General features: G+C 43.7%; 1 protein-coding gene across 5 annotated transcripts in view; it reads left to right on the top strand.

The window, feature by feature from the left end:
* Positions 1 to 25,291, top strand: part of LPIN2 (lipin 2) — a 105,344-nt gene that overhangs the window by 24,953 nt on the left and 55,100 nt on the right. For 2 of the 5 annotated variants that reach the window (XM_033439349.2, XM_033439345.2), the window contains exon 1: positions 21,217 to 21,368. The exons of 2 other annotated variants lie outside the window; for them this stretch is intronic. In XM_033439349.2, the coding sequence (XP_033295240.1) occupies positions 21,282 to 21,368 (87 nt within the window). In that variant the 5' untranslated portion in view covers positions 21,217 to 21,281. Of the gene's footprint in view, positions 1 to 21,209; positions 21,369 to 25,291 lie in introns of those variants that run through there. One more of the 5 variants, XR_004486569.2, reaches the window with a different exon arrangement.

The following is a 25,291-nucleotide window of genomic DNA, read 5'->3' as shown; positions in this document are numbered from 1 at the left end:
CTCTGACCTCTCATTTGCCTTCTTAATGATGAGACAGCTCACAGGTTGGCAAGCAGAGCCATCGGTTGGCAGAATCCTATATAAATGATGTCTTACTAAAACTTTGAGGATAGTTCCCACAGGCTGGAGCAGTAAGCGTTATGGCTATATTTTGGTAATATGGTATTTGAATAAGAAGTCGTCTTGGCGACTTTGCTGGCTATTAGCTCTGATTTTTGGAATCCACCTTCCCTGCCTTGGGCTTGATTATTTTAGTAACACACTGTTACTACCACTAAACACTTTACATGTGTGGGGTCCTGTAGTCTAGGATAATAATGGAGAAGTTGCTCACCCCCAGGGTCCAGGTGAAGTCACTTGGTATCTCTGTGAGTCCGTGGCAGCCTGTGTGGTGTGGCCACTCGAGCCTCTGCGGTGCTCCTCTCAGCTGCCCTGACTGACAACAGGAAGCTGGGCCCAGGTGGTCTGACCCTGCTGTGGAACCCTGGGACTGGAGGATTCTGCCCTAAGTTTCCATTCCATCAAGAGGGAAGGAGAAGGAAAAAAGAATCCACTAGGAGATAAACGGTGCTGCAATGCAAGATAAAGCCCTTAGTGTGACTTTGGGATTAGAATGATGATACAGCACACATTTTTTCTTATTTGATTCACTGATGATAGTTTAGAATCTTTTTCCTCTGAAGGCTTTGAATGCTAAGTTTCAGTGCCGCTGTTTGTCAGTTAGATTGGTGTTAAAATTGCTACAAGGAAGTGAGGAAGGAAGGAGCCAGAGTTCATTCCCCCTTGTAAAGCGTGGCGCTGCGGTTGCAGCATCAGATCCTTTTCCTGCCTTCATTGCACGTCTGTACAAGGAGGGTGTGGCCAAAAGGCAAGGGGTTTATGTGTTGTTAGGAGTGGGACCTTTTAAAATTATTTTTAGGTTATTTAGGTCAAATGTATAATTTGAGAGACTACTAGAAGGTGATCTTTTAAAAAGCCATTTGGAATGTGCTGCCTGTTTTTGTAATCTCAGAATTTAGAACTTTATTATGTGGTGTTTGTGTCTGTCATATATTTTAAACATGAACTATCCAAGTAAGGCTTTCCTACTTCTTTGGAGGAGAAACATTGGCTTCCAGAAAAGCACTCCTTGTAGAGTCTGGGTAGCTGGTGGATCGCCTTCAACTGACTTTTTGGCATATTTGGACAGTTTCGAAAGTCTTTACTTCTGTAGTTAACTTTATGAAGAGTAACTGCGTTTGTTGCCTTTATCTCATTTCATATCCTTATTTTTTGTACCAATTCCCTTCACTTTATTGTTTAGTTATAGGTAAATTTTTCTGAACTCTCTCAACTTATTTTTTTCAACCAGGCAGAGTATAAGTAAAATTCAAAGTGGTTTACAAATTCTAAGTTGTTTTCAACTTCAAGCATCTTTTTCATCTTTCCTGTTCATGAATCTGCAATGGTCTGTTCTCGCCTATTTTAGCAAATCTGAGTTTCCCTGTGCTCTCAGTTCAGTTTTTTCCCAGTGGTCTCCACCTGTGTATTCAGTCCTCAAGACTCACTTCCCTTGATCAGCTGCAGGAGGCAAACCCTTCACAGTGTTGATGATATGGTTGCTGTTTTGCTTGTTCGGTGCTGCATTGTGTTTGCTCTAAGTCACCTGTGGCTTTCCTCTAGCCTTAACCAGGATTAGAGGAAATAATGACTGTCTCCTTAATTTTCAGACACTCCCTGCGACCAATTTGCCTCCTTCGCTCTGTAAATGTTGAACCGAGGGCTGTTGAACCGAGGGCTGTTGAACCGAGGGCCGGAGTAGGAGAGACAGATAGTGTTGGGTGGATTAAGAAGCCAGCCTTAAAGGTTTGTCAGATTCTAGTAGAGAAAGGACAGCTTGAGGAGGCGGAGGAACATTTAAACATGGGCACTGTTGGGGGACGGTTGTGGGGACTGAATCTGTAAATTTAAAAGTCTCTGTGAAGGGGAAAGAAGGGAAGGGTCGGGCCCTCACAGGTCGATGAGCAGGAGGAATCGGATGGAGGGAGCCCGAGCGGCTGTGCAGACCTGGTACTTGCAGGGCATTGGGGGCTTTGAAGGTCTGTTGTGCTTTCTCCTATTGTTTTGATTTTTAACTTTTTGGTCATTTGTTAATTTGTTGTATGTTTTACGTAACATTATAGGGAGTGTAAAGGAACATGGATTTGAAAAGTTTAAGAAACATGATTAAAGTCCCTAATATTTCAAAGAGAAGAGGTACCATTATCTAGGTTTAAAAATTATTTGGTTTTGGTGGTTATAATTAAGTAGTTATGGACAAAGAGGAGAAGCTGAGGATGGGGAAAGCATCCTTCAGAAACTCTAAGGCTGGAACTAGTGACTTTCCTGCAAGAAGGAAGATAGGTGTATGGTGCCAAGTCACACCTTTAGTGACTGATTGAATTTCTGCATTTACCTATTTCTGAAATATAATGGAAGGGAGGGTTTAACCCATCTGTTTTTAAATCTGTAGTAGGATGTTTTCTTTTTTATAGAGAAAGTATCTTAATTATAAACAAAAACGTTCATTGGTTAATCTGGAATTGAAATCTACCTAAAAGCCTTTTTTCTACCTCTGAATAAACAAACGGGAGTTGTACAGTGGCCAGGATGGTTCTCATCTGTTCAGTTCATGATGATGTGACATTTCTGGCTCCCGGCAAGATAGGTGTGTCCTGCTGTACTAGAGACGTGCTGTTTCATTCATTCTAAAAGAGAGGCCCTTCAAAGGTAGGAGCTATTCAATATAAAATTATTTGTTAATTTTATTGTGTGATTTTGCATTGTTATCAACTGTGAGACAGCAGAACCATCAGACAGTTCATGTGAATTAAGAAATCTGAGTTGCTCCTCCCTGATGTGATATGGTACTTCCCCCAAAGGTTGAGTCGTAGGTCTGTGATCCTTGTAAAGTGATGCGTCTTTTTTCTGAACCAGCCTAAGTGAAGGAATGCTTGGGCTTACAGCAGACCCGTAGGGAATATACTTTTTGTTTCCTTTAAGATTCTGTGTGAATATACTTTTTGCTTCTTTAGGATTCTACGTGTAATTATTTTTTTCTTTGTAAAACATTCCAAAGCATCTGCCCACATATTATATTTCTTTAAAATTTCAACAGTTTTTTGGATGAATTTCGAATAATGTTAACAGTCATCTCTACATATGAACTGCACAGAGACAGGCCTTATTCAGGGAAGTATCACTTAAGAGAGAAAGCTCTCTGTTTTATCATTTAAAATGTGTATTAAACAAATACCTTTTGAGAAAGGACTGACCTTTTGTTGCAGGGTTTTCTCACTGGCTCAGCCAATTAAAAAAACTTGCCTAAGTAATGTTATTTGAAAAGTAAGAATTTGGAATTTGGGGGTCTTTAAAAGATAGCTACTGAGACTCTTGGTCTGTAACATGGTGCTGATGCCTACTTTTTAGGAACACTGAATTTCTAGGAGGTGTTTGATGTTTGTGAACGGTTGTCATTACTGTTGCAGTTACATGATTGAACACTTTCTTTGTGTGAGGGCTTGTGGTTTACACAAATTATCTCGAGCCACAATGACCCTGCAAGATGGAGATAGTAGTCCCATTTTCTAGGTGATGCTGGTGGGGCTGAAAGAGCTTTGCTGAAGGCTCGCAGCTTTGCGGTGGCGTTGCCCTGGCTCCATCACCACCAAGCTGCCCAAGGACCGTAAGGATTCTCCTGCGTCTGCTTGACGTCAATTTTAGGGTTTTGTTTTGACTTGATTAGGTAGAACTGGAGAACTTATTCTTAGTGTCAGCATCTATAAATTGCTAGAAAGATAGCACCTGCTGTATAGGAGGCTTGGGTTTCTCTGAATCATTTATATGTGCAAAACCAACTGTGCCAGGGCGAGAAAAGCCAGCGGAGGGAACAGTGGAGGTGATGCCCCCCCCACCCCGCCCCTCACCCCGGGCGGCTCTGGAACGAATTGGATGATGTGAAGCTGATTTCCCTCTGCCCGCTTCCACAGCGTGATCACATCGCTATGATGAGTCAGGACAGAGTGTTTAAAACTGGGCCCCTAAACGCTGGCTAAATATTGCTCTCAGCTGAGCCTGAGAGGAAGGTGGTTCTATTTAGTGTTGAGAAGGAGAGCTGGGCTCAGCGACATAGTTTGTCAGAATCCAAACCCACCCCTTCTTGAAGGATCTTCCCAGGTACCTTTGACTGCTGATTTGAGGAGCGTCCTCTGTGACCCCTGGTTACCTGGGACTGGACCACACATAGCAGCACCGAGGTCCAACATTCCGGAGTTGGACGGAGCTTCCAGCTTCCTCCTCCATATAGGAGCCTCGTTCCCCCTCCACCCATGGGGGCAGCTGGCTGAAACCCCTGATGTTGTTGAGTACCTGAGTTTGAGTTTTTGTGAACTGGTGCTCTCGTCACTATCATTTGACTCACTTGCCAACTACATCTGCAGAAAGATTCTAATGGAGGTTTTCTTTTGTTTTGTTGGCTGCGGTGGGTTGTTGTTGCTGCACGTGGGCTTTCTCTAGTTGCAGCAGGTGGGGGCTACTCTTTGTTGCGGGCTGCTCTCATTGCAGTGGCTTCTCCTTGCGGAGCACGGGCTCTAGGTGCACAGGCTTCGGTAGTTGTGGCACGCAGGCTTAGTAGTTGTGGCACATGGGCTCTAGAGCGCAGGCTCCGTAGTTGTGGTGCAGGGGCTTAGTTGCCCTGCAGCGTGTGGGATCTTCCCGGACCAGGGATCGAACCTTTGGCCCCTACATTGAAAGGCAGATTCTTAACCACTGTGCCACCAAGGAAGTCCTCTACGGAGCTTTAATGGTGTTTTATTTACGGTGAATAAATTAATGACTTGGGATTTATCAGTTCTTCAGTGCAGGGGAACTTCCCATTAAACAGAAATACATTCATAGACCTTCAGGAATTTCCAAGTCCTGGAACACACTTTTGGTGTTCGGTTTACTCAGTTGTCTCATCTGTAACGTGGAGACCACAGTACCTTCTGCTGGGCTGATTCTGAGGGTTTGAGGAGGTTGTGTGTTAAACCAGAGCCTCAAGCCACCCCAAGGAGCAGAGGCAGGGTGGCAGGCTGGGAGCTCTGACTGGACAAGGGACGCCAGTGTCTAGAGGCTCAGGGCAAAGGGCAGAAAGGCGAGTAGAACAGCCGCCTTGCCCTGAAGTAGCTTGTATTCTTGTAGGGGTATGCTGTTATTCTTGCCATAGAATGGAAAAGGGCTTTTGTGTTAGGACATTTTGCTGCTCCAAGCTGTGCAGGGAGGGATTGAGAAAGGAGTACTGTACACGGGGATTGAAAGGGAGCAAAGGAAGCATCTGGGAGAGAGCTTCAGTGCTTACATTTTTAGCACGAGAATATGATGTTCAGCTGAAAGATGTTTATGTCTCAAAAATACTGCTTTCTGTGCTTGAAATTTCTTCCTTGACCCAGAACGTTTACCTTTGTAGTGTCAAATAGGAAATATATTTTCGTGATTGAGCAGTTTTGTATGTGTCTTAGGCACTACGCATGTTTACAAATTTAAGCCTTGTGATTTTGGCTGTCGTTTTATCTCTGGCTGTCTAAGTTTTGTTGTCCAGGCCTGCAGGTAGAGCCTTATTTTTGTAGTATCTAGAAAACAGAGCTGTCTTATGTATCTGGTATATATAGTGCAGGTGAATACTTAACTGAAACTTAACTAAAAGAAGAAAATTCTCTTGCTGACTAGTTTATCACGTTTCTAAGTAGTTGACATTTTTCTGCAAGCTCTAATCATTTTCAGAAAAATTTCCTTAGATTATAAAGCTACATAAAATTTTATTCTCTACTAGTTGAAAACTGCTAATATACCTGTATTGTTAGGATAGCTGAGCTTTTTTTTCATCTGCTGAATGTCATCCTTTTAAATGTTGGCTAAATCTTTTGCTGATATCCTTGCCACAGAATGGAAAAGTGCTTTTGTGTTAGGACATTTCCCTGCTCCAAGTGAATCAACTAGATAACTTGATAGGAGCTTTGCTGTATTTATTTATTTAATAAATGTATTATTTATTTATCTTTGGCTGCGCTGGGCCTTCATTGCTGCGCGCGGGCTTTCTCTAGTTGTGGCGAGCTGGGGCTCCTCTTGGTTGTGGTGCGCAGGCTTCTCATTGCGGTGGCTTCTCTTGTGGAGCACAGGCTCTAGGCACGCGGGCTTCAGTAGTTGTGGCACATGGGCTCAGTAGTTGTGGCTCGCAGGCTCTAGAGCGCAGGCTCAGTAGTTGTGGTGCATGGGCTTAGTTGCTCCGCGACATGTGGGATCTTCCCGGACCAGGGCCTGAACCCGTGTCCCCTGCCTTGGCAGGCAGATTGTTTACTACTGTGCCACCAGGGAAGTCTGAACTTTGCTGTAGTTAAATTTCCTGGTTCATTTGTTTTGTCTTGTTAGTGAGAGATACCTGAGTCTCAAATGGACCACAGGGGCTGATGCTGAGAGTTGGAAGAGAGCTTTTCCTAATTTAAAGCAGAACAAAACAAAGCCCCGCAGCGCTCGTATTTGCTTGGTGTTTATTTTTCTTTTCTTTAGTAGTTTTCATTCCTGTGAATAAGATTCATTTTATAAGCCTGCATCACATAATAATTCTTTTCATCTTAAGACATTTTTAAGTTGTTTTTTTTTTAATGTATAGTTTAAAAATTCAAATGGGACTTTGAGGTATGCGGTGAAAAGCACGAGAGTCTCTTCCTCAGGGCTGTTGACTGCTTCTTAGAAGCAGCTCCTTCAGCTCTTTTACCTGTTTCTTGTGGGACTTGATTCCATGCTTGTTAGTTGTCGTGTTGGCTTGTGTGTCAGGCCCCCAATTTCCGACAGAGCTCCAGACCCCTCGCCTGGTCTCCGTGACCCTCGCCTGCCTTGGGTCCCTGTGTCGGGTCCGTTTCCCACTTCTCCCTCGGCCTCCTGGTCCCGCTGGGCGTGGAGGAAAGCTTCACCGGAGGGCAAGTCCATAAGGTTTATGCATCTGGAAATGTGTTCTAGCCTCGTCCTTCATCGGGAGGCTGGCTGTAGAAAGCTAGAGCGGAAATACTTTTCCTTTAGAATTTTGAATTGTTACTGTTGAGAAGTCCCAAACTTTTAAATGCCCGTGTCTCCCCCTCCCCGCCCCTCTTCCCGTCCTCTCCCCTCTCCAGGTGCTCTCGCCTGCTCTTTCTCCTCATGATCCCCAGCCCTGGTGGCGGCTGCGCTGGGCTGGGTGTGATGGGGCCCCGCGGCCCCGCCCTGGTGGCTTGCGAGCGTGTCTGTCCCCTGGTCTTGGTGGGTCAGAGGCCGGGAGGACACCCAGGGTGGTGGGCGCCCCTCAGCCTGTGTGGCTTCACCCCCCTCAGAGCTCCCTGCAGCCACGCATCCTCTGCCCGAGCCCCATGCGGTGTCTCTGAACCTTTCTCTCCAGGGCACCGCGGGGCCCTGGACACCATCCACGGCTCCTCCCATCATGACGGCCTTCTGTGGAGCCCGGCAGGGCGGCTGCCGCTTCTCCGCTGTGCTGGGCCCCGTGGGAACGTTCAATTTGGAAAATTGTGGCTTTGACTCGGAAATTTTCTTACAGTTGTCATGGTTTTCGACATCTCTCCACCGAGGAGGGCTTTTGAGCCCTTACTGTCTAGTCCTCCTTTTTTTCTCCATCCGTCTTCCATCTTTCAAAAACTTGACCTCTTCCATTTCCTCTAAACTCTCTCCTTGTACTTAACAGTTACTCCTGTTACATTTCTTTCCTGTTGTGTTGGTGAGTGGATTCGTTTGCTAGGGCCACCGTCACAAAGTGCCACAAACGGATGGATTAAATAACAGAAATGTGTTGTCTCAAAGTTCTGGAGGCAGCAAGTCTGAGGTCGAGGTGTCAGTGGGGCCGGTTCCTTGAGGGCCGCTCTCGGTTAGCTGGCGACATTGGGCATTCCTTGTAGGTGGCAGCACCTGGAGCACTGTCTCATGTCCTCACGGCGTTCTCCCCGTGTGTGTGTCTGTTTGTCTTTGTCCAGATATCCCCTTTTTATAAGGGAGCCAGTCATTGGTTTAGGGCCCGCCCTAATGACCTCGTTTTAACTCAGTTACCTCTGTAAAGATCCTATTTCCGAATAAGGTCGCCTGCTGATGCGTTGAGGGTGAGAACGTCAGCTTACTCTGGGGGCACAGTTCAGCTCCTTAACAGTGAGTTTCAAGAGGGAATGAAGATAAAGTGTGTAATGTCCTTTGTGTCAACAGAATGTCTAGTTATTATAGCATTTTAAAAGATGCTTTTAGTCCCATCCGTCTTCACCAAGGTCAGAAAGCAACTCTGAGGAAGCAATTTTTAGATTACAACTGGAGATTTTTGTTCAGACTGTGTGACTGCTAAAATTTCCACTGGTTTCCTGAATGTTTTATAACGTAGTATCTGAGTCACCTCATTTTCTACTCTGGCTTTGTTTCTAAAGTAATTTGCAGGTTGGCAAAATGCCTAAAGAAAGAACAGCACCACTGTCTTGTGAGAAAGTGAATCCTGAGTCCGTCCCGGCGTAGTTAGGTGAACAGTGTCGGCCGGGCCCTGGTGCTCTGGCTCCCATGTTAGTTAGCTGTGCTCTATTTCCTTTTCAGATGTGGCTGTTACCTGAAGTCACCCCTCCTGCCCTTCCTCCCATACACTCTTTGACTTCCTTCATGATAGTTATCCCAGTCTAGAATTGTGTTTTTCATTTGTTGCCCCTCTCTCTCCTTAGCATTAGAATCTAAGTGCTGGGAGGGGAGGTACCTTGTCAGCCAAGTTCATGGCTTGATGCCATCTCAGAATTGAACAGCGAACAGCACATCAAAGTAGATGCTGCTTTTAAACAGATCGATGTGTGAAACGGGCTTTATTTTCCAACATTTCAAATGTTGCCTCACTGACTCGCTGTTGCTCTTGGAAATCCTTCTCTCTCATCTTGCAGGAGCTCGTGTGCAGGTCAGATCGTGAGCCCCCGCGGGCGCAGCCTCACCTGGTGTCTGCGGAGCTGTGTGACACTAGGGCACCACTCAGTGATGTGCGTGTTGGGTGGTACTGGCAGCAGCGGCGCAGCTGCTCCCGCATCCTTTATCCACCCAGGTGTCCACCCAGAGCCCCGAGAGGGATGTCCCCCTCCTGACACGTCTGAAAACTACTGGGGTCCCGGGCGGCACTGTGCACGGTCCAGCATGAAGTTGGAGCTGTGTGTGTTTTCATTGTCATTGCTGGAAGACTCGCCCAGGTCCCCAGCCTCGCCCAGGTCCCCGGGCCCCTCTGCAGCCGCGGTCTGGGATGCCCGGAGCTGGGTGGCCACACGGGAGGGAGTTCACATTCCTGGGTCCCAGCCTTGTGGTTGCCACGTGCTCTCTAACTGAGGTATTCCCAGAAAGAAGAGTAGAAAGCAGTGAATTTGTGCTTCCTGATCTAGAAGACTTCCCTCTGAGAAACTGGGGGCTGCATTTCTGAGAGTTAAATGCAAGGGAGCCTGGAGTTTGGCTGTGCAGTGCTCCCTTGCACAGTTTGGAAATCTGTGTTACAGGAGCTGAGGAATTCTCCTGATCACTTTTATGACATCAGTTAAGTAAGCTGATGGGTTGGTGCTTGTTTTTTTCTTGTTTGTTTAATTAGTGTGCTGCTAGTAATGAGGGAAGACCCTCCTCTCCGCTGCTGGAGTCATTAAAAGGTGATTGATGCAGTGAGAGAGGTTGGTCTAATTGTTTATGTGGCAGAAGTCACCTTTTAACTAGAATTGTGGCACCATGACCCCTGGTCCCATTGCAGCTCACTGACACCTCGGATGGTGTCTAGAAGGCGAGGGCTGAGCTTTGACCTCACTAATACTCCCTTGAATTTGAGATAAGTTTAGAGAAATACAAGCCTCCAGAATCGAAGCTGTGTGTTCGTGAAGCATTGAATCTGGCACCTCTCACGCAGAGGTTTACAATCAGCCTTGGGGTTCCTGGCAAATGTAGAGAACCTGGTGCCGGTGGCAAGGTCTCTGTAAAACCAAATGGTGGGGAGGGGGGAATGGGGTGTGGTTCTGTTGTTCTGGGGTGTGTGTGTGTATGATACTTGCTGAATAGATACATGCATATGTACATACTGTCCTGGGATGTGAGCAAATAGTCATTTCTTTCCTGAGCCTCACGCTGCCTGCTGAGGTGGGAGTGATGGATGGTGATAATTGATGGACATTATTCATGATGAAAAATACTGCTGTTTAAATTACAGATGCTTATGTTATTAATAAGTCTGAAGTTTACCCCTAAGATCTAATTACCTCAAATTCTTCAGTTTTGCACTCCATTACAAATGGGTAATAAGGAAGCTGTTCGTACTCCTATAAAAAAATGTCTCTCTGAAGGAATATGACTAAAAACGTATGCAATCAAATGGTACTTTGCCCACTTCAGTGGCAATATATGCATTTCAGTGACGCTGTTATGATGAAAAACATTTTGAACACTCCTTCCTTTTTAAATTGCTTCAGTCTTGAAATATATCCTTTTATGCTCAGTGGTGGAAGATCTTTACCCTTCGAGGTAGGTTAGGTTTTTGGAAATAGCCATAAGTCATTCAGAGCAACGTCTGGTGGACCAGGCACGTCAGAGAGATGAATCATACTTACTTTGTACTGTTTAAGTGTTGTGACTGCATAGTAATGATACTGGTTTTTATCCTGTGTAGCACCTACATTTAATTTAAAGGTAGTTCTTTCAGAAAAAAAGAAGAGTACTAATAAGATGCTGGACAGTGGTACAAAAATGGGATTGGTTTATTGTGTAGCCTCCGCAGTGATTAAAGGACAGCATTCACGTTAAGCAGAGTTAGGTAGCGTGGGGAAGATGCCTTCCTTGTCTCTTGGGGAGGGCAGTCTGCTCTGGGCACAGGGTGGGGGAGTAGCTGGATCTAGTAGTTGTTACCTGAAGACTCTTTCCTATACCTCTAGGGCTCTTCTCACCCATGTCAGTCCTAATTTGGCTCTTTGGGGCTGGAATATGAATTCGACTTGTGCTATTTGCACAAACAGGCTGAAGGGTAGACCTCATTTGGATGGGCCTTAGGCAACGGGGAAGTGGTTTGGGAAGCTAAAACAAAGAGATAAGAAGAGCTGTTGATCGAAGTGGGAATTAGGTCATAAGTCATTTGTTTACTTTCCTGTGTCCCTCACTAAATAGTGGGCTCCTTGATGGCAGGGATCCTGGCCTAACAGTCACCCGTTAGGCACCTACGGGGCATAGGTCTCAGAGCTTTTCAGTACAGATCTTCCTCGGCTTACGATGGGGTTACATCCTGATGAACCCATCCTAATTTGGAAAGATCCTAAATCGAAAATGCATTTAATACGCCTCACCTACCAAACATCATAGCTTGGCCTAGCCTACCTTAAACATGCTCAGCACAGTTCAGTAGCCTACAGTTGGTCAGGATCATCTCACAAAGCCTATTTTATTATGAAGTGTTGACTGTCTCATGTGACTGATTGGATACTGCACTGAGAGTGGAAAACAGAATGGGTGTCTGGGTGCAGAATGGCTGTAAGCACATGGGTTATTTGCCCTCGGGATCGCGTGGCTGACGGGAGCTGGGGCTGCCTCCGCTCAGCGTCACGAGAGGGGTTCGTAGGGCAGGCCTATCACTAGCCAGGAAAGGATCAAAATTCAAAGTGTGAAGGAGGGTTTCTACTGAACGCGTGTTGCTTTCACACCATTATAAAGTAAAAATTCACAGGCCAAACCATTGTAAGCTGGGGGCCGTCTGTACGTTGTTTTCTAATGAAAGAAGGAAGCGATCTAATATCTGCAAAGTACCTAGTAGTTTCCAGGTGCTGCTGCTACTGAACCAAACTTGGGTCCACTCGCCCACATGCAATAAGGCCAGCAGTAAAGCCAGTCTGCTGACCCTGGGTCGTGGTGAAGGCAAGTGCAGCGTTTATTTCAGGGCGCCAAGCAGGGAGTCCAGGGCAGCTTGTGCTCCAAACACCCGAACTCCCCATGGCTTTCAGCAAAGCATCTTTAAGGGCAAGATGAGGGAGGGGCGTCCCAGCTCGTGCACACAGTTCTCTGATTGGCTGATGTTGAGGTAACTTGGTTGATGGTGAGGTAACAGGGTGGTGTCACATTATCAATCCTTAGGTGCCGGTAGGTCTCATGGTCATCAAGTAGTTAATTTCTTCCATTTGGTGGGAGTTTCAGCGTCTGTAAAAACAGCTCAGGAAGTGTGCATCAGATACCTTCTCTAGGTACTTCAGAGAGGAGCTGTGGCCGAGGACGTGGGGAGGGGTCTGTCCCGGGAAGGCCCCGTAGGGCCCTGCTTACGCCACCTCCTTGAACTGTGGAAGCAGTCCTCTCTGGCCACCGCTGTGACCCTGGGGAGGGGTTGGCTCTCTGGAGGGGTTGTATGAGGCTCAGGTCAGACTGAAGCTTAGGACGGTTACGTGTCAGGGTACCTGGTAAGTGGTGGAACGATAATTTAAAACTCAGTCTCTCTAAATTCGGAGCCCAAGCTGTGTGTGTGCCTGCCTGGCCCACCTCTAACCAGAACCAGTGTATAAATACAGGGCCACACGCTATCTAGATAAACCCGTGGTTCACAGCTGGAAGAATTTTGCTCCCAGGGGACACTCAGAACCAGTGGAGGCATTTTTGATTGTCACAGCTGGGGAAACTGCCACTGACATTGAGTGAGGAGGTAAGTGGTGCTGCACCCTCCACACACTGGAAAGGTTTTTCTACATCCTCAACACTTTTCAATTTGGTTTTTTGAAAAGCCATCAGTGAGTATGAAGTGGTATTTCATTGTGGTTTTGATCTGCATTTCTTTGATGATTAATGATGTAGAGCAATCTTTTCATGTACTTATTGGCCATTTTCTTCAGAGAGATGCTTAAGCCTTTTGCCCGTATTTTAATTGGGTTGTCTTCTGTTGTTGAGTTGTAAAAGTTCTTTACATATTCTGGACATGAAATTCTTATTAGATATATGATTTACAGATCCTTTCTCCCATTCCATAGGTTGTTTTTTCACTGTCTTGATAAGGTCCTTTGATGAAGGAAATAAGTTTTAGGGAGTTCCCTGGTGGCTTAGTGGTTAGGATTCTGGGCTTTTACTGCCGTGGCCAGGGCTCAGTCCCTGGTCAGGGAACTGAGATCCTGCAAGCCGCATGGTGTGGCCAAAAAAAAAAGGAAAAAAAGTTTTAAATTTTGATGCAATCCAGTTTATCTTTCATTACTCATGTTTTTGGTGTTATATCTAAGAATCATTAAGTTTCATGGTTTTACCTCTTATTTAGGTCTTTGATCCATTTTCAGTTAATTATTCTATATACAGTATCTTATACATTGTGTCTTTTGTATGTGTGAATTAAACACCAACAGTATGGTTAATTGGAAAGGCTCTGGAGTCAGAGTTGTCTTCTGAACCATATGTGGAAGAGACTGTTCTTTCCCCATTGAATGGACTTGGCACCCTTGTCAGAAAACAATTGGCCATATATATTTGGGTTTATTTCTAGACTCTGGAATCTGTTCCATTGGTGTATATGTCTATCTTTAGGCCAGTACCACATTGTTTTGATTACCGTAGCTTTATAATAAGTTTTGGAATCAGGAACTTTGTTCTTTTTCAAGGTTGTTTTGGCCCCTTGCAATTCCATATCAATTTGAGGACTGACTTTCTGTATCTGCAAAAAAAAAAAAAAAAAAAAAATCTGTTGGGATTTTGATAGGGATTGCATTGAATCTGTAGATTGATTTGGGTACTATTGACATCTCAACAATAGTAAGTCTTTGTATCCATGAACACAAGATATCTATTTATTTTAGTCCTTTTAAATTTAGCAATGTTTTGTAATTATAAATATGTAAATGTTCAGCTCTTTGGCTAATTTCATTTCTAGATATTTTATTCTTTTAGATTTATTGTATTTGAGATTTTAAAATATTTATTTATTTTTGGCTGCGTTGGGTCTTCGTTACTGTGCGCAGTCTTTCTCTAGTTGCGGTGAGCGTGGGCTACCCTTCGCTGTGGTGCGCGGGCTTCTCATGGCGGTGGCTTCTCTTGCTGTGGAGCACGGGCTCTAGGAGCACAGGCTTCAGTAGTTGAGGCACGCAGGCTCAGTTGTTGTGGCTCGCGGGCTTAGTTGCTCCGCAGCATGTGGGATCTTCCTGGACCAGGGATCGAACCCGTGTCCCCTGCACTGGCAGGCGGATTCTTAACCACTGCGCCACCAGGTAAGTCCCTGTATTTGAGATTTTTAAAATATCTAGCACATCAAATTTGAGTTCCAAATTAAGTATTGTGTCCTAGAAGTTACTATGGAGACATCTTGAGGTTTGAAACTAAGTGGATTAGGGTTTGAACCTGGATTTGGCACTTTAAAAAATTAGCTGGTGGGGCTTCCCTGGTGGCGCAGTGGTTGGGAATCCTCCTGCCAATGCAGGGGACACAGGTTCAAGCCCTGGTCCTGGATGATCCCATGTGCTGCGGAGCAACTAAGCCCGTGCGCCACAACTACTGAGCCTGTACTCTAGGACCCGTGAGCCTCAACTACTGAGCCCACGTGCCACAACTACTGAGCCCCGTGTGCCTAGAGCCCATGCTCCACAACAAGAGAAGCCACTACAATGAGAAGCCCGCACACCACAACAGAGTAGCCCCTGCTCGCCACAACTAGAGAAAGCCCGCGCACAGCAACAAAGACCCAACACAGCCAGAATAGATTTTAAAAAAAACTAAGTTTTAACCAACTTGGTTACTATTAGTTGGTAACCTTGGATATAGTACATAATTCCTCTGAGCCTCTGTTTTTTCATTTGTAAGATATAGGGATAAAGCAAATCTGTCTTTCACAGAAGTTGTATAGATCAGAGACAATATGTGCAAAGGACTAACTCTGGAGTGTGACTCAGAGTTAGACACTAGATAAATAATGCTGGGTTGCCAATATTGTGTTTCCTTGTATGGTTTCAATGTAAATACTGGTTTACTGTACAGTTTCTCATGAACATTTAGCTTATATTACCTTTGTTTGCTTATTTCTTTTCACGTCCAGAAGTTTTATGATTAAAGTATACATTAAAAACTTGAGTAAAATTAATTTGCTGCGAAGGCTAGTGATTTTTACATAAAGTATATACCCTGTTTCTCAGAGAGCCTTATGAAGTATGTTGAGTCTGGAAGAAAAATAAATTGTAATAAAATGTCACACTCATTTTTTGTTTCAGTGGTGCAGCATACTTAGAAGAGGGGGAACCTTTCTTCCAATGTTGCTGCTTTCAGATGCCTCTGTGCTTTCTTGGATCCTGTGTGCGCCCAGACATTGCAGGGTTAAATGTTAGACATATTACTAGCATTTAACCTCTCTGTAGCAAAGGTGACTTAAGGCTTTACCTTCAACGAAGGGTGCAGCTACTCCTGCCATCTTGGAATTGGATTCTTCTCTACGTGTGTAATATAACTGTATACATCTGGCTACCAGTACCACAAGTTTTACTTTTTTAAATACATCTTAGAGGAACTTTTGTTGTTGTTGTTGCACTTTGTGGCATGCGGGATGTTAGTTCCCCAACCAGGGATCGAACCTGCACCCCCTGCAGTGGAAGCACAGAGTCTTAACTGCTGGACTGCCAGGGAAGTCCAGGGGAACTTTATATTGAAGTAGGCAGATTCAGCCTCTGAAAGGCAGTAATCTAACAATTCTGATTTTTTGTTTTAATTTAAATTTCACTAGTTAAGTAAAATCTGGTAACAGACTTAAATGTAGCACTAGAATCTTCCAATTGTAAAAGTAAATTCCTTAAGTTATTCTCGTAGCAGCGTGATTTAGTCATGTTTGCTGTTCATTACCCGAAGAACACAGTGACCTGTGTACAAGAATTTGAGATGGGGAGGGAAGGGTGATGGGAATGCAGTCAGGTTGAGAAACATGGAAGTTGGAAAAAGAAACAGAAACTGGGAGAGCAGGCTGACCACAGAAACCAAGCAGGGTTTCCAGGCTCCATTGGAGGCCCCTTTAAGGCTGCAGACCATCTGTCCTGTGGGGTGGCTCTTAGCCGCACTCATGATGATTCTTTATTAAAATGGTAGTCCCAACTGCTTGGGTGGTATTTTGCTTAAGCCTGCTAACATGATAGCAAGCAAGTTGTGAATTAAACACCAACAACATGGTTAAAAGCAGAGGCTCTGGAGTCAAGCAGGCCTTGGTGTACATCCTGGCTTCTCCATGTAAGATGTGAACAGGTTCTTGATGTTCCTGATAGTTTGTCCTTTGTATACTTGTCTGTTGAAATCCTGGTATACTTATTATTATTTGTTTGAATTTTATATATGATAGAATTTTTATTCTCCCCAAGAAACTGCATATCCAAGAGATTATTGCTGAGTTCCTGGCTTCTGAGTAATTACTCGGCATTACCGTAGCAATTTGTTTATCCAGATGGAAGACGGCAGGAAGGAGAGTACCAGCTAATTACCAATATTTTTAAAATAGAGAAAATTGTAAGCAATTTTTTGGAGATGAAATCACAGCAGCAAAATAATTAAAACCACCATCACCAGTTTTTCAAGTGGTCCAGAAAATCTTTAGTGAAAAATGTTGTGTGGAACCAGCTATAGAAGTGGAAATGCCTCTTAAGAGGCGAGGAATGTGAGTGTGACTGACACGGGTCCCTATAGGACGCTGATCTCACAATTTGTGACATTTTGTCCTGTTTTTCTCCGGATTGTGTTCATAATCTCATCTGTCCTTGATTACTTCATTTGTTTGTTGTAATTTCCTTTGGCGAGCTCTGAGCCATTCCTGTGGACCCAGAGTGGGGAACCCCAGCCCTGTGTCTCCTGACGTTACCTGTACTTGGTGTCACTCCTGTTGCGATGCACTGTGTGCTTCTGCTAGGTGTGAGTTTATAGCAGAGAATTTGTTAAAGATTAAAGGACCACACTTTAAAAATTATATACTGTTTTTTGAATTTGATAATAAAACGATTTATGTTTCAACAGGATTCCTAGAGTGTGAGCAAAATGGGGTGACATAGCCCTCATACAGAAAATTGCTTATTTTCTTAGAGTGTTGCCCCTGAGTGTTACCCTGGGTACAGGACCATTGCAAACTGCTATTCAGAGGGTGAAATGAGAGAAGAAATAGACAAACATTTAAACGGAAACAGTTGTGATTAACATGACACAGACACACACACCCCCAGTGAGGCTGCTGCCCTGGGGGTTCTGAACAGGGCAGAGGGTTTCCCACTTGGCTTTATTCTATTGGAAGTGTCCAGAATGTGGGACACAAGCCAAGCCATGGTTCTTCTGATCCTTAATTGGGCCGTTTAAGCTTTGCTCTTAACGATCCCACACTTGACTGCTGCGGACAACCCACTATTGTCTCTCTGGTCTCAAAATATGGCCTGAAAGTTTGACCTAAAACATTAGTCAGAGAAATACAGCTCAGAGATCGTTTAGTCCCAGACTCCTTAAACTGGGGTGAGTACACTGAGGATATTTTAGGCCATTTGTACAGTAAACATGGTACATTAACCCTGGAACTTGGTAGAAGAAAACTTTGACCAGTTAGCCTTTTTTTTCCCTTCATATTTAAAAAAATGGATGTTTCAAAGTAGAATGCAAAACGTGTTGGATTTTAAAGGTAAAATGTCAGTCTTCAAGAAGATTATTGTTGGGAGAGTCACTTTAAGCCGGGCCTTCTGACCTCAGGAGACGCTTCCTGTTTTTTCTCCTCTGTTCCTAGAATGACCTGTTTGTGTTTGATCATTCATTCATTCACAGCTCAAATGAAATTGTCACTAACTATGCTGTTTAGAGTTTTGGGGGTTGTATGGGGACATAATGAAATACTGGAACTTGAGTAGATGGGATAGCCATTCTCCAATAAGTGGCTAAACTACAGAAGTTTGGAAAACCTCGGAGTGGTATCAAGAAGAATTTCTCTTGGTTTTGAAGAAAGCATATCTGTCCCTTCTGGGTTGTTTTCATGGGCAAACATTAATTACAAGTAATTCCAGATATGGAAAGAAAAATTTTATATGCGTTAGTGTAGGCTCTGGTCCTTTTCTGTGTGGGTCTCTGCCATGAGTGGCCTTGAAAATGCAGCAATGCACCTGAGTTAATTCCTTCACTGTAGAATAATTATGGTGGAGATTATGAACTCTTTGTAACTGAGGCTTTAAAAAATATTTTCATCATAATTGTTTACTAATGAAAACTTCTTAGCTTTCTCACCTCTTCATTGGTAATTCAGTAGAAATATGTTGCTATTCCACATTATGACCACTGGGGGGAGTAGATTATGTATCAATATTTTCATGTTTTGCAGTAAAAACAGTATAACTTGTGGCATAAAGGTATTTCTGTTTAACCAATTAGCCCAATTTCAATTAAAAAATTTCATGCTAGGAAATTATAAATTCTTACTTTTTTTAAGAAGCCCTTTATACCTAGTCTTATACATTTATGGGATTAGTGGTGGAAAAAAATAAAGAAGGTATATGTTTTACAAGCATCATCAGCTGTGGAATCGGAACAAGATTCTGACTCTCCTGGCCAGCATTTAAGTTTTGTGTCCCTGAGCTAGCTTTCAACGAGTCTTTTTCTTGAAAGATTTAAGTCTTGGAAAAAAAGGCTTCCAACTTCCACCTGCCTTTTCGTTTTTTTTTTTAAGATTATTGAAGATGCTGTGCAAAAATAAAAAGTAGTTTTTCTTGACGCACAACCATTTATTCTTCTCTTCGCCTGTAGATAAAAAGTCTTGACAATACAGTAGCATTTTTCTTTGGAAAAAAATCATAGGGATGATGAAGAATTGTTGGTTGTGATTTTTAAATTTTATTGACCAAGTCTGAAAAGCGCCACCACCAAGTTAGGGAAACGGCAGGTCCCAGCCTGGGGGCAGGCGGTGCCCAGACGCAGGAGGAGGTGCGCGCCCTTGTGCAGAATTGGTGTTGGGGGGGTGAGCTCACCCTCTGTCTGGGTCTGTGGTCCATACTTTTTGCCGTCAGAGCATCTGAGAGTCATGGATCCAAACCACATGGTGAGACAGCACCCAGGCCCGCTGGAAGCCCAGGTGGCTGGCCTGGAGCCTGCACGTTGTGTAAGAGGCGGTGAGGTCAAAGTTGCCGGACAGCCTCTGCCCTCCTGGCTCAGGCCTCGCTCCCTCTCTCCTGTCGGACCCCTTCGCCCAGCACTTCCGCTGGGGGCCTCAACCTGGCAGCGTGTGCCCACTGAGCGGGTGGCCTTGGGATGACTGCCTGACCTCTCTGGGCCTCAGTTTCCTCACATTTAAAATGGATGAGGGTTTCCGCATTTTTCTTTTCCCTGTGTCCTCGCTCTCCACCCACCCTCCTACTTAGTTTCCCCTCTCCTGTCGTTCCACTGGCATATTTTCTTGTCTCTTCCAACTTCTATTTCCTCTGCTTTTCCCTCTTCCCCATCTTCCTTGTAGCTTCTCCGGAACCCCCTTTCTCCTTCTCACTTCGCCTTCTCCCTGACTTCCTACTTCTCCATTCTTTCCCACGGGCAGCACCCCAGTGTGGGTTTTTATTACCATCTGATGCTGAGGATCTGGGACTGCAGGGGGACATGGAGGAAGGAAGAGGTTTAAAATTTTATACACTGTGTAATAGACCAAAAAAATCACTTCCCTTGTGAAAGGGGGAATTTGTGTACGTGACATGTATTGACTTGGATTACAAGTGCCCGTGGGCCCTTCACGTTAATGTGTGGGTAGAAGGCAGTATAATGCTTTGAATGCAGGATACATTTTCCCATTTCTAATTTTGGTGAAATTTGTTTTAAATTTTGCCATTTAACATTTTTGTTATGTGTATCTTGGTGGTATATTGCTGTAGTAAACATAACCAACAGCCCCTTGGTCAAATATTTGGAAGTTTTGTCTTCTGTGATGTTTAGACAGAGAAAAAGTTTAATAATGTGAACATTATTAAATATCTGAGGATCAGTTAGTATATTGATGAATTTAACTACTTCTGTGGAATGATGAAAACTCCTGTCACCCTCAGCTCTCCATTAATGGAACTCTGGCTGAATGTTCCTTTCCGCCCTTGTTCTCAAGATTGTCTCAGGACTGTAAAGTGGTGCTCTAGTAGAAATATAATGGGAGGCACGTTGTCATTTAAAAATTTCTAGTAACATTAAAAAATAAAAAACGGTAAAATTAATTTTAAGAGTATATCTTATTTAACTCAGTATATCCAAAGTATTTTCATTTCAACAAGTAACCTTATATATATTTATATATATATATATATATAAAATAATGAAATTTCACATTTTGTGTGTTTTATACTCACAGCGCATATCATTTGGCACTAGCCACATTGCAAACGTAGTCATGTGGTTAATGGCTATTTTTAACAGCACAGTCCTAGACACTGGCTTGCAAAAAATAGTGTATTTTAATTTAAAAATTGACGTTTTGTCTCTGTGTTAGTGTGTTTTAGGTTTTTAGAAAAATTCACTTGAAGTTTCTGTATGTTGACTTACTAACAGCTGGAAAGGAAATACCAGGATGTTTGAATTTTAGTGTTGTATTGCCATACTCTTGAAGTTAAATTGTTTGTTATCATATTATGTAATGTTACTGTTACAACGTTAATATAACTAATGCTATGTTAGCATACAGTAACAAATTGTAATTATAACTTGTTCATTATTTACAGTGCTGAGCAGGTTAGCTCCCATTCAGAATTGTGAAAATATATTGGGTCATGGCAATATGACAAAGCAAAACATTTCAGTGATTTGAGTTCTATAAAGCATATGTCACCTGGCTGTCTTTGGGAAGCTCACTGATGCTTAGAAAGTATATGTAAACTGTGTTCCCTTACATGATTAATGTATTGAAGATTACTTCTTCTTATGTGTAGTTGTTTTGATTTCTAAAAAATGAGGATGTAATTGATTTAGGGAATCATTAACTCAATTCGTGTCCCGTGTGATGGAAGCACAGTGAGGCTCCTGTGCTTGGGCAGGACTTGGTACCTATCAGTGTAAACACGCAGCACAGCCCATCCCATGCCCCTGCTTATCTGCTTCAGAGGGACAGGGTTGAGGCTTTCAGCAAATCTTACTGGTAAAGTCATGCATACATTGCTTTTTTTTTTTTTTTTTTGAAGAGCCATTTCCTTTCAGTTTTAACCATATTACTGTGTCTGCAGACAGTTTGCCCAGCAGAACAGCTTTTCTGTTTTGATAACTTAGAAGTGTGCCTTCATCTCTGAAAATAAGACATTCTGATGAACTAGTTCAGTTATAAGATGTTTTCCTTGGAAGATGATAGTGAAGATGAGGAGGAGAAGGTTGCTGAAGGTGTTTACGGTGGAAGGGCCCCTGCTGGCATCTTGGTGAGTTACATCCACCAGCTTCTGCCTCCCCGCTTTCTCCACCTGGGATATGCTGTGAGGAGGGGGTGGGAAGACCGCCGGGGAGATCGGCTGATGCCTTTTCCTTGGAAAATGTAGCATCAGAATGAATTTTATTAACTTTTAAATGTTGTATTCAACAGGAATCTTTGGCTACCTGCTCTCCCTCCTTCACTCTACACCGTCTCTCTCCCCTTTTCTATTTATTATTTAACAAATAATAACTTTCTGCCTAGAAAAAAATGAAGTTGCTGCTTTAAACTGAGAATTTTTATGAAACTAGGTTTCCCAGGAAATGTATCTCGTTTCACATTCTCTTTGCATCTAAGTGTAGTAGTTGAGGAATAAAAACCATTGAAAAGGTTTCTGGGTTTTTTCCCCTGTCTTTCAGATTTTTTGACTGCCTTCACCCAGTTCCCCATCCCCCAGCCTGCCTCTGGTGGCCCTAAATCTGATCTCTCTCTATGAGTTTGTTGGTTTGTTTTATGATTTTTGTTGTCCTAGCCAAATATTTGTGAAAACTAAACTAATATTTTGAAACTGGCATCTTACTCTGATACGTGATGGGGAAGAGTGACAGCAGTCTTTTTTCTCCTGTGGTGGCAAACAGAATTTCTAATCTTGAAATATGTGGGGAAAAATGCAGATTGTCTGAGTTTTTTATCTAGAGTTTCCTCTCTTATGAGACATAAAATAAAACAGGTCACATGAAAGTGTAAGTTTTAGAAGTCTGCATTAAGGAAACAATCAGGTGAAATAAGGACAATATAATTTAACTTTACCCATGGAAGCCTTTTCTGTAAAAATGATTTGAAGTAAATACAGTGAGGTGAAGGTAGCTTTTAGAAAATGAGGGGTGTACATTTTTATGAAAACAAGTGTACAATAAACAAGACAAATTATACAGTTTCTAAAATCTGTGGCTCATGATCAGGTTGATTTTAGTTTTAAAGTTGTGCAAATTTTTGTCACCTTTAAAAATGTTACACATCTGTGTGCTTTTTGCCTTTGGACCTGTTGGCAAAAATGTACTCGCTGGGGATCTCGGGAACTGGTGGAACTAGACATCGTTTGACTAGGAATGGAAGTCAGGGGCTACGGAGAGAGGTCATTTACTTTTGAAATTTCATTTTAATAGTACGGAGTATATGTATATACGGATTCCTGCGCACTTGTTGTAAAGGTCAGAAGGGAGAAGGGTGAACACAGCTGGCTGTGAAATAGTTTAAAAGTTCATTTAGTGAGTAGCACCAGCACACGCAAACCGCTCATCACAGGAAGAAGTTTGCTTCCTGCTGCTGGTGTCTTCTAGAGCGAGGGCAGCCGGTGTTTGGGCTGCATTTTATGACATTTCTTTTTGTGTTAACGTTAGAACATTGAAGTTGCATGAGTCACCTCCCAGCTCCAAGAGAAACTTGGTTTTTCTGAACGGCTGGTGTTCAGGACACGGGATTTGCTATCGGCTGAATGAGCTGTGCTGATTGTGTAGGAGACTTTGTAACCTGGGTGTGGGCGGTGAGGGGGAATCTCAGGGTCCAGGCCCTCAGTGACCCCGACGCTCCTTGCTGGTCGTATGCTGTTTGCGCACACCTCCTGTTGGAACGTGAAAGTCTCCATCATAAAGGAGATGATTTTATGTGTTTGGAATGTAAATGTAAAAATCTCATAATTTAAAAAACCATGAGGAAACTTCTGGGCTTTGTTAGAAATGGGGAATTTTTTTAAAAAATCGTACTTCTATAATTTTTAAACAAAAGAATATAATTCCTTTATTTGGCAAGGAAAAGGCCAAGTTATTTCATATTCAAATAACCTTGAAGTTACAAAATAATCTGCTGGCCTTATTTTCCCCCACTTATTTTAAATTACTTTGCATTTTTTAAATTAGGGCAGAATGTACTACAGGAGTTCTTAGCCAAAGTTGTAATCCTAAGAAATGCTCCTAGAATCGAGTCTTTCTGTGGGTTAGAGCTGGAAGGGGCCCTGGAGTGCATCTGGCCGCTCTTACTAGAGGTGAGAACCCCTGCACGGGGGTTAGGAGGACCTGTTCAGGCCGTCCTCGCTCCTCTGTGCTCTTTATCAAAGGGCCTGCTCGAGTCTAAAAAGCTCCCCTTTTTCAGAGAGAACTTTGTATGTTTATATTGTTTACTGCGCGATGCAGTAACATAAACAGAGGTGGAAGACAGCAAGTCACCCTGTAGGCGGGGCAAGTGCCTTATGCTGAGTTGGGTGCAGAAGTGGCCGCCCCCAGCTTGGTGCATCTGATATCACCCCCTGCCTCACGGAATCCTGGAACCACACTGGTGAATGGATCTCAAACCAAATGCTTTCCTCTAGGTGGACAGTGGTCACAACACTAATTAAATATTTAGTTGCACAGAATTTCATTTCCTCACAGAAATGTGGTGATGTTACCAGTCAGGCAGTTTGGGGGAGCACATTCTCCAAGAATCTTTGTTTTTACAACTTGATTGATTGCCTGTTAATACTGAGATCTCAGATGAGCTCAGGAATTTGGGGGAGGGTAGCTTAGAGGCTGTGGCCAGAAGTATGTACAGGCTGTTTGAAAGTTATTTATTATCCATTTTGCATTTATGCTCCATCTGTTTTCAGGAGAGACTTAGTGGTGGCCCACTGTTAAAGCACACGCTGCTCTGCACTGCTGTGTGGTGCGTGACTGAACCACCAGCTTGAAACAAAATTCTCTTCGTTCAGCAAATACTTATCGTGCCACACTGAATCCACTAGGTGCTCACAGATCTTTTTTTTTTTTAAATAAATTTATTTATTTCTTTTTGGCTGCGTTGGGTCTTCGTTGCTGTGTGCAGGGTTTCTCTAGCTGCGGCAAGCAGGGGCTACTCTTCCTTGAGCGGGCTTCTCATTGTGGTGGCTTCTCTTGTTGCGGAGCATGGGCTCTAGGCATGAGGGCTTCAGTAGTTGTGGCACGTAGGCTCAGTAGTTGTGGCTTGCAGGCTCAGTAGTTGTGGTACACGGGCTTAGTTGCTCCACGGCATGTGGGATCTTCCTGGATAAGGGCTCGAACCCGTGTCCCCTGCATTGGCAGGCCGATTCTTAACCACTGCGCCACCAGGGAAGCCCTCACAGATCTTTTTGTTTGCTGTTACTAATATGTCTGAATTATTTGCTGCTCTGAGTTTGTGAGTAGCACAGCTGGACAGATTTCCACCAGATGGCCGTGTGACGAGCACCTTATTTAGTTTGCCTGGATGCTCGGTCCTGGGAGCCCGGCCGTTGGCCCCATAGACCTGGGTGAGCCCAGGACTGCAGGTCTGGTCCAGGGCCACTTTGTGCATAGGATTGGAATTCCATCCCGTGTCTCTAGCTGTCTCGACCAGATGTCGGTGCAGTCTAGAGGGATTGGACACGACTCCCTGAAAGGATCAGAATAAAATCATTAACCTCGGGACTTCTCTGGTGGCGCAGTGGTTAAGAATCCGCCTGCCAATGCAGGGGAGACGGGGTTCGAGCCCTCGCCCTGGAAAATCCCACATGCTAGGGAGCAACAAAGCCCACGTGCCACAATTACTGAACCTGCGCTCTGGAGCCTGCAAACCACAACTACTGAACCTGTGCGCCTAGAGCCCGTGCTCCGCAACAAGAGAAGCCACTGCAGTGAGAAGCCCTCACACCGCAACGAAGAGTAGCCCCTGCTTGCTGCAACTAGGGAAAGCCCACGCACAGCAGTGAAGACCCAATGCAGCCAAAAATAAAATAAAACAAATAAATTTATATATATAAAAAAAAAGTTAACCTCTCTCAGCAAAACTCTTATCATTATATATAATTTGTGTTTTATATTCATAGGTATTAAATAATTCAAAACCAACCCAGTTCTTCTGAAGAAAAGATTAGACACCATTTCTAGAATCATTCTTGCATAGGTA

The sequence above is a fragment of the Orcinus orca genome, chromosome 15 (assembly GCF_937001465.1).
Source record: "Orcinus orca chromosome 15, mOrcOrc1.1, whole genome shotgun sequence".
NCBI lineage: Eukaryota > Metazoa > Chordata > Mammalia > Artiodactyla > Delphinidae > Orcinus > Orcinus orca.
Note: the sequence above shows the minus strand (reverse complement) of the source record. Positions and strands in the feature narration are given on the sequence as shown.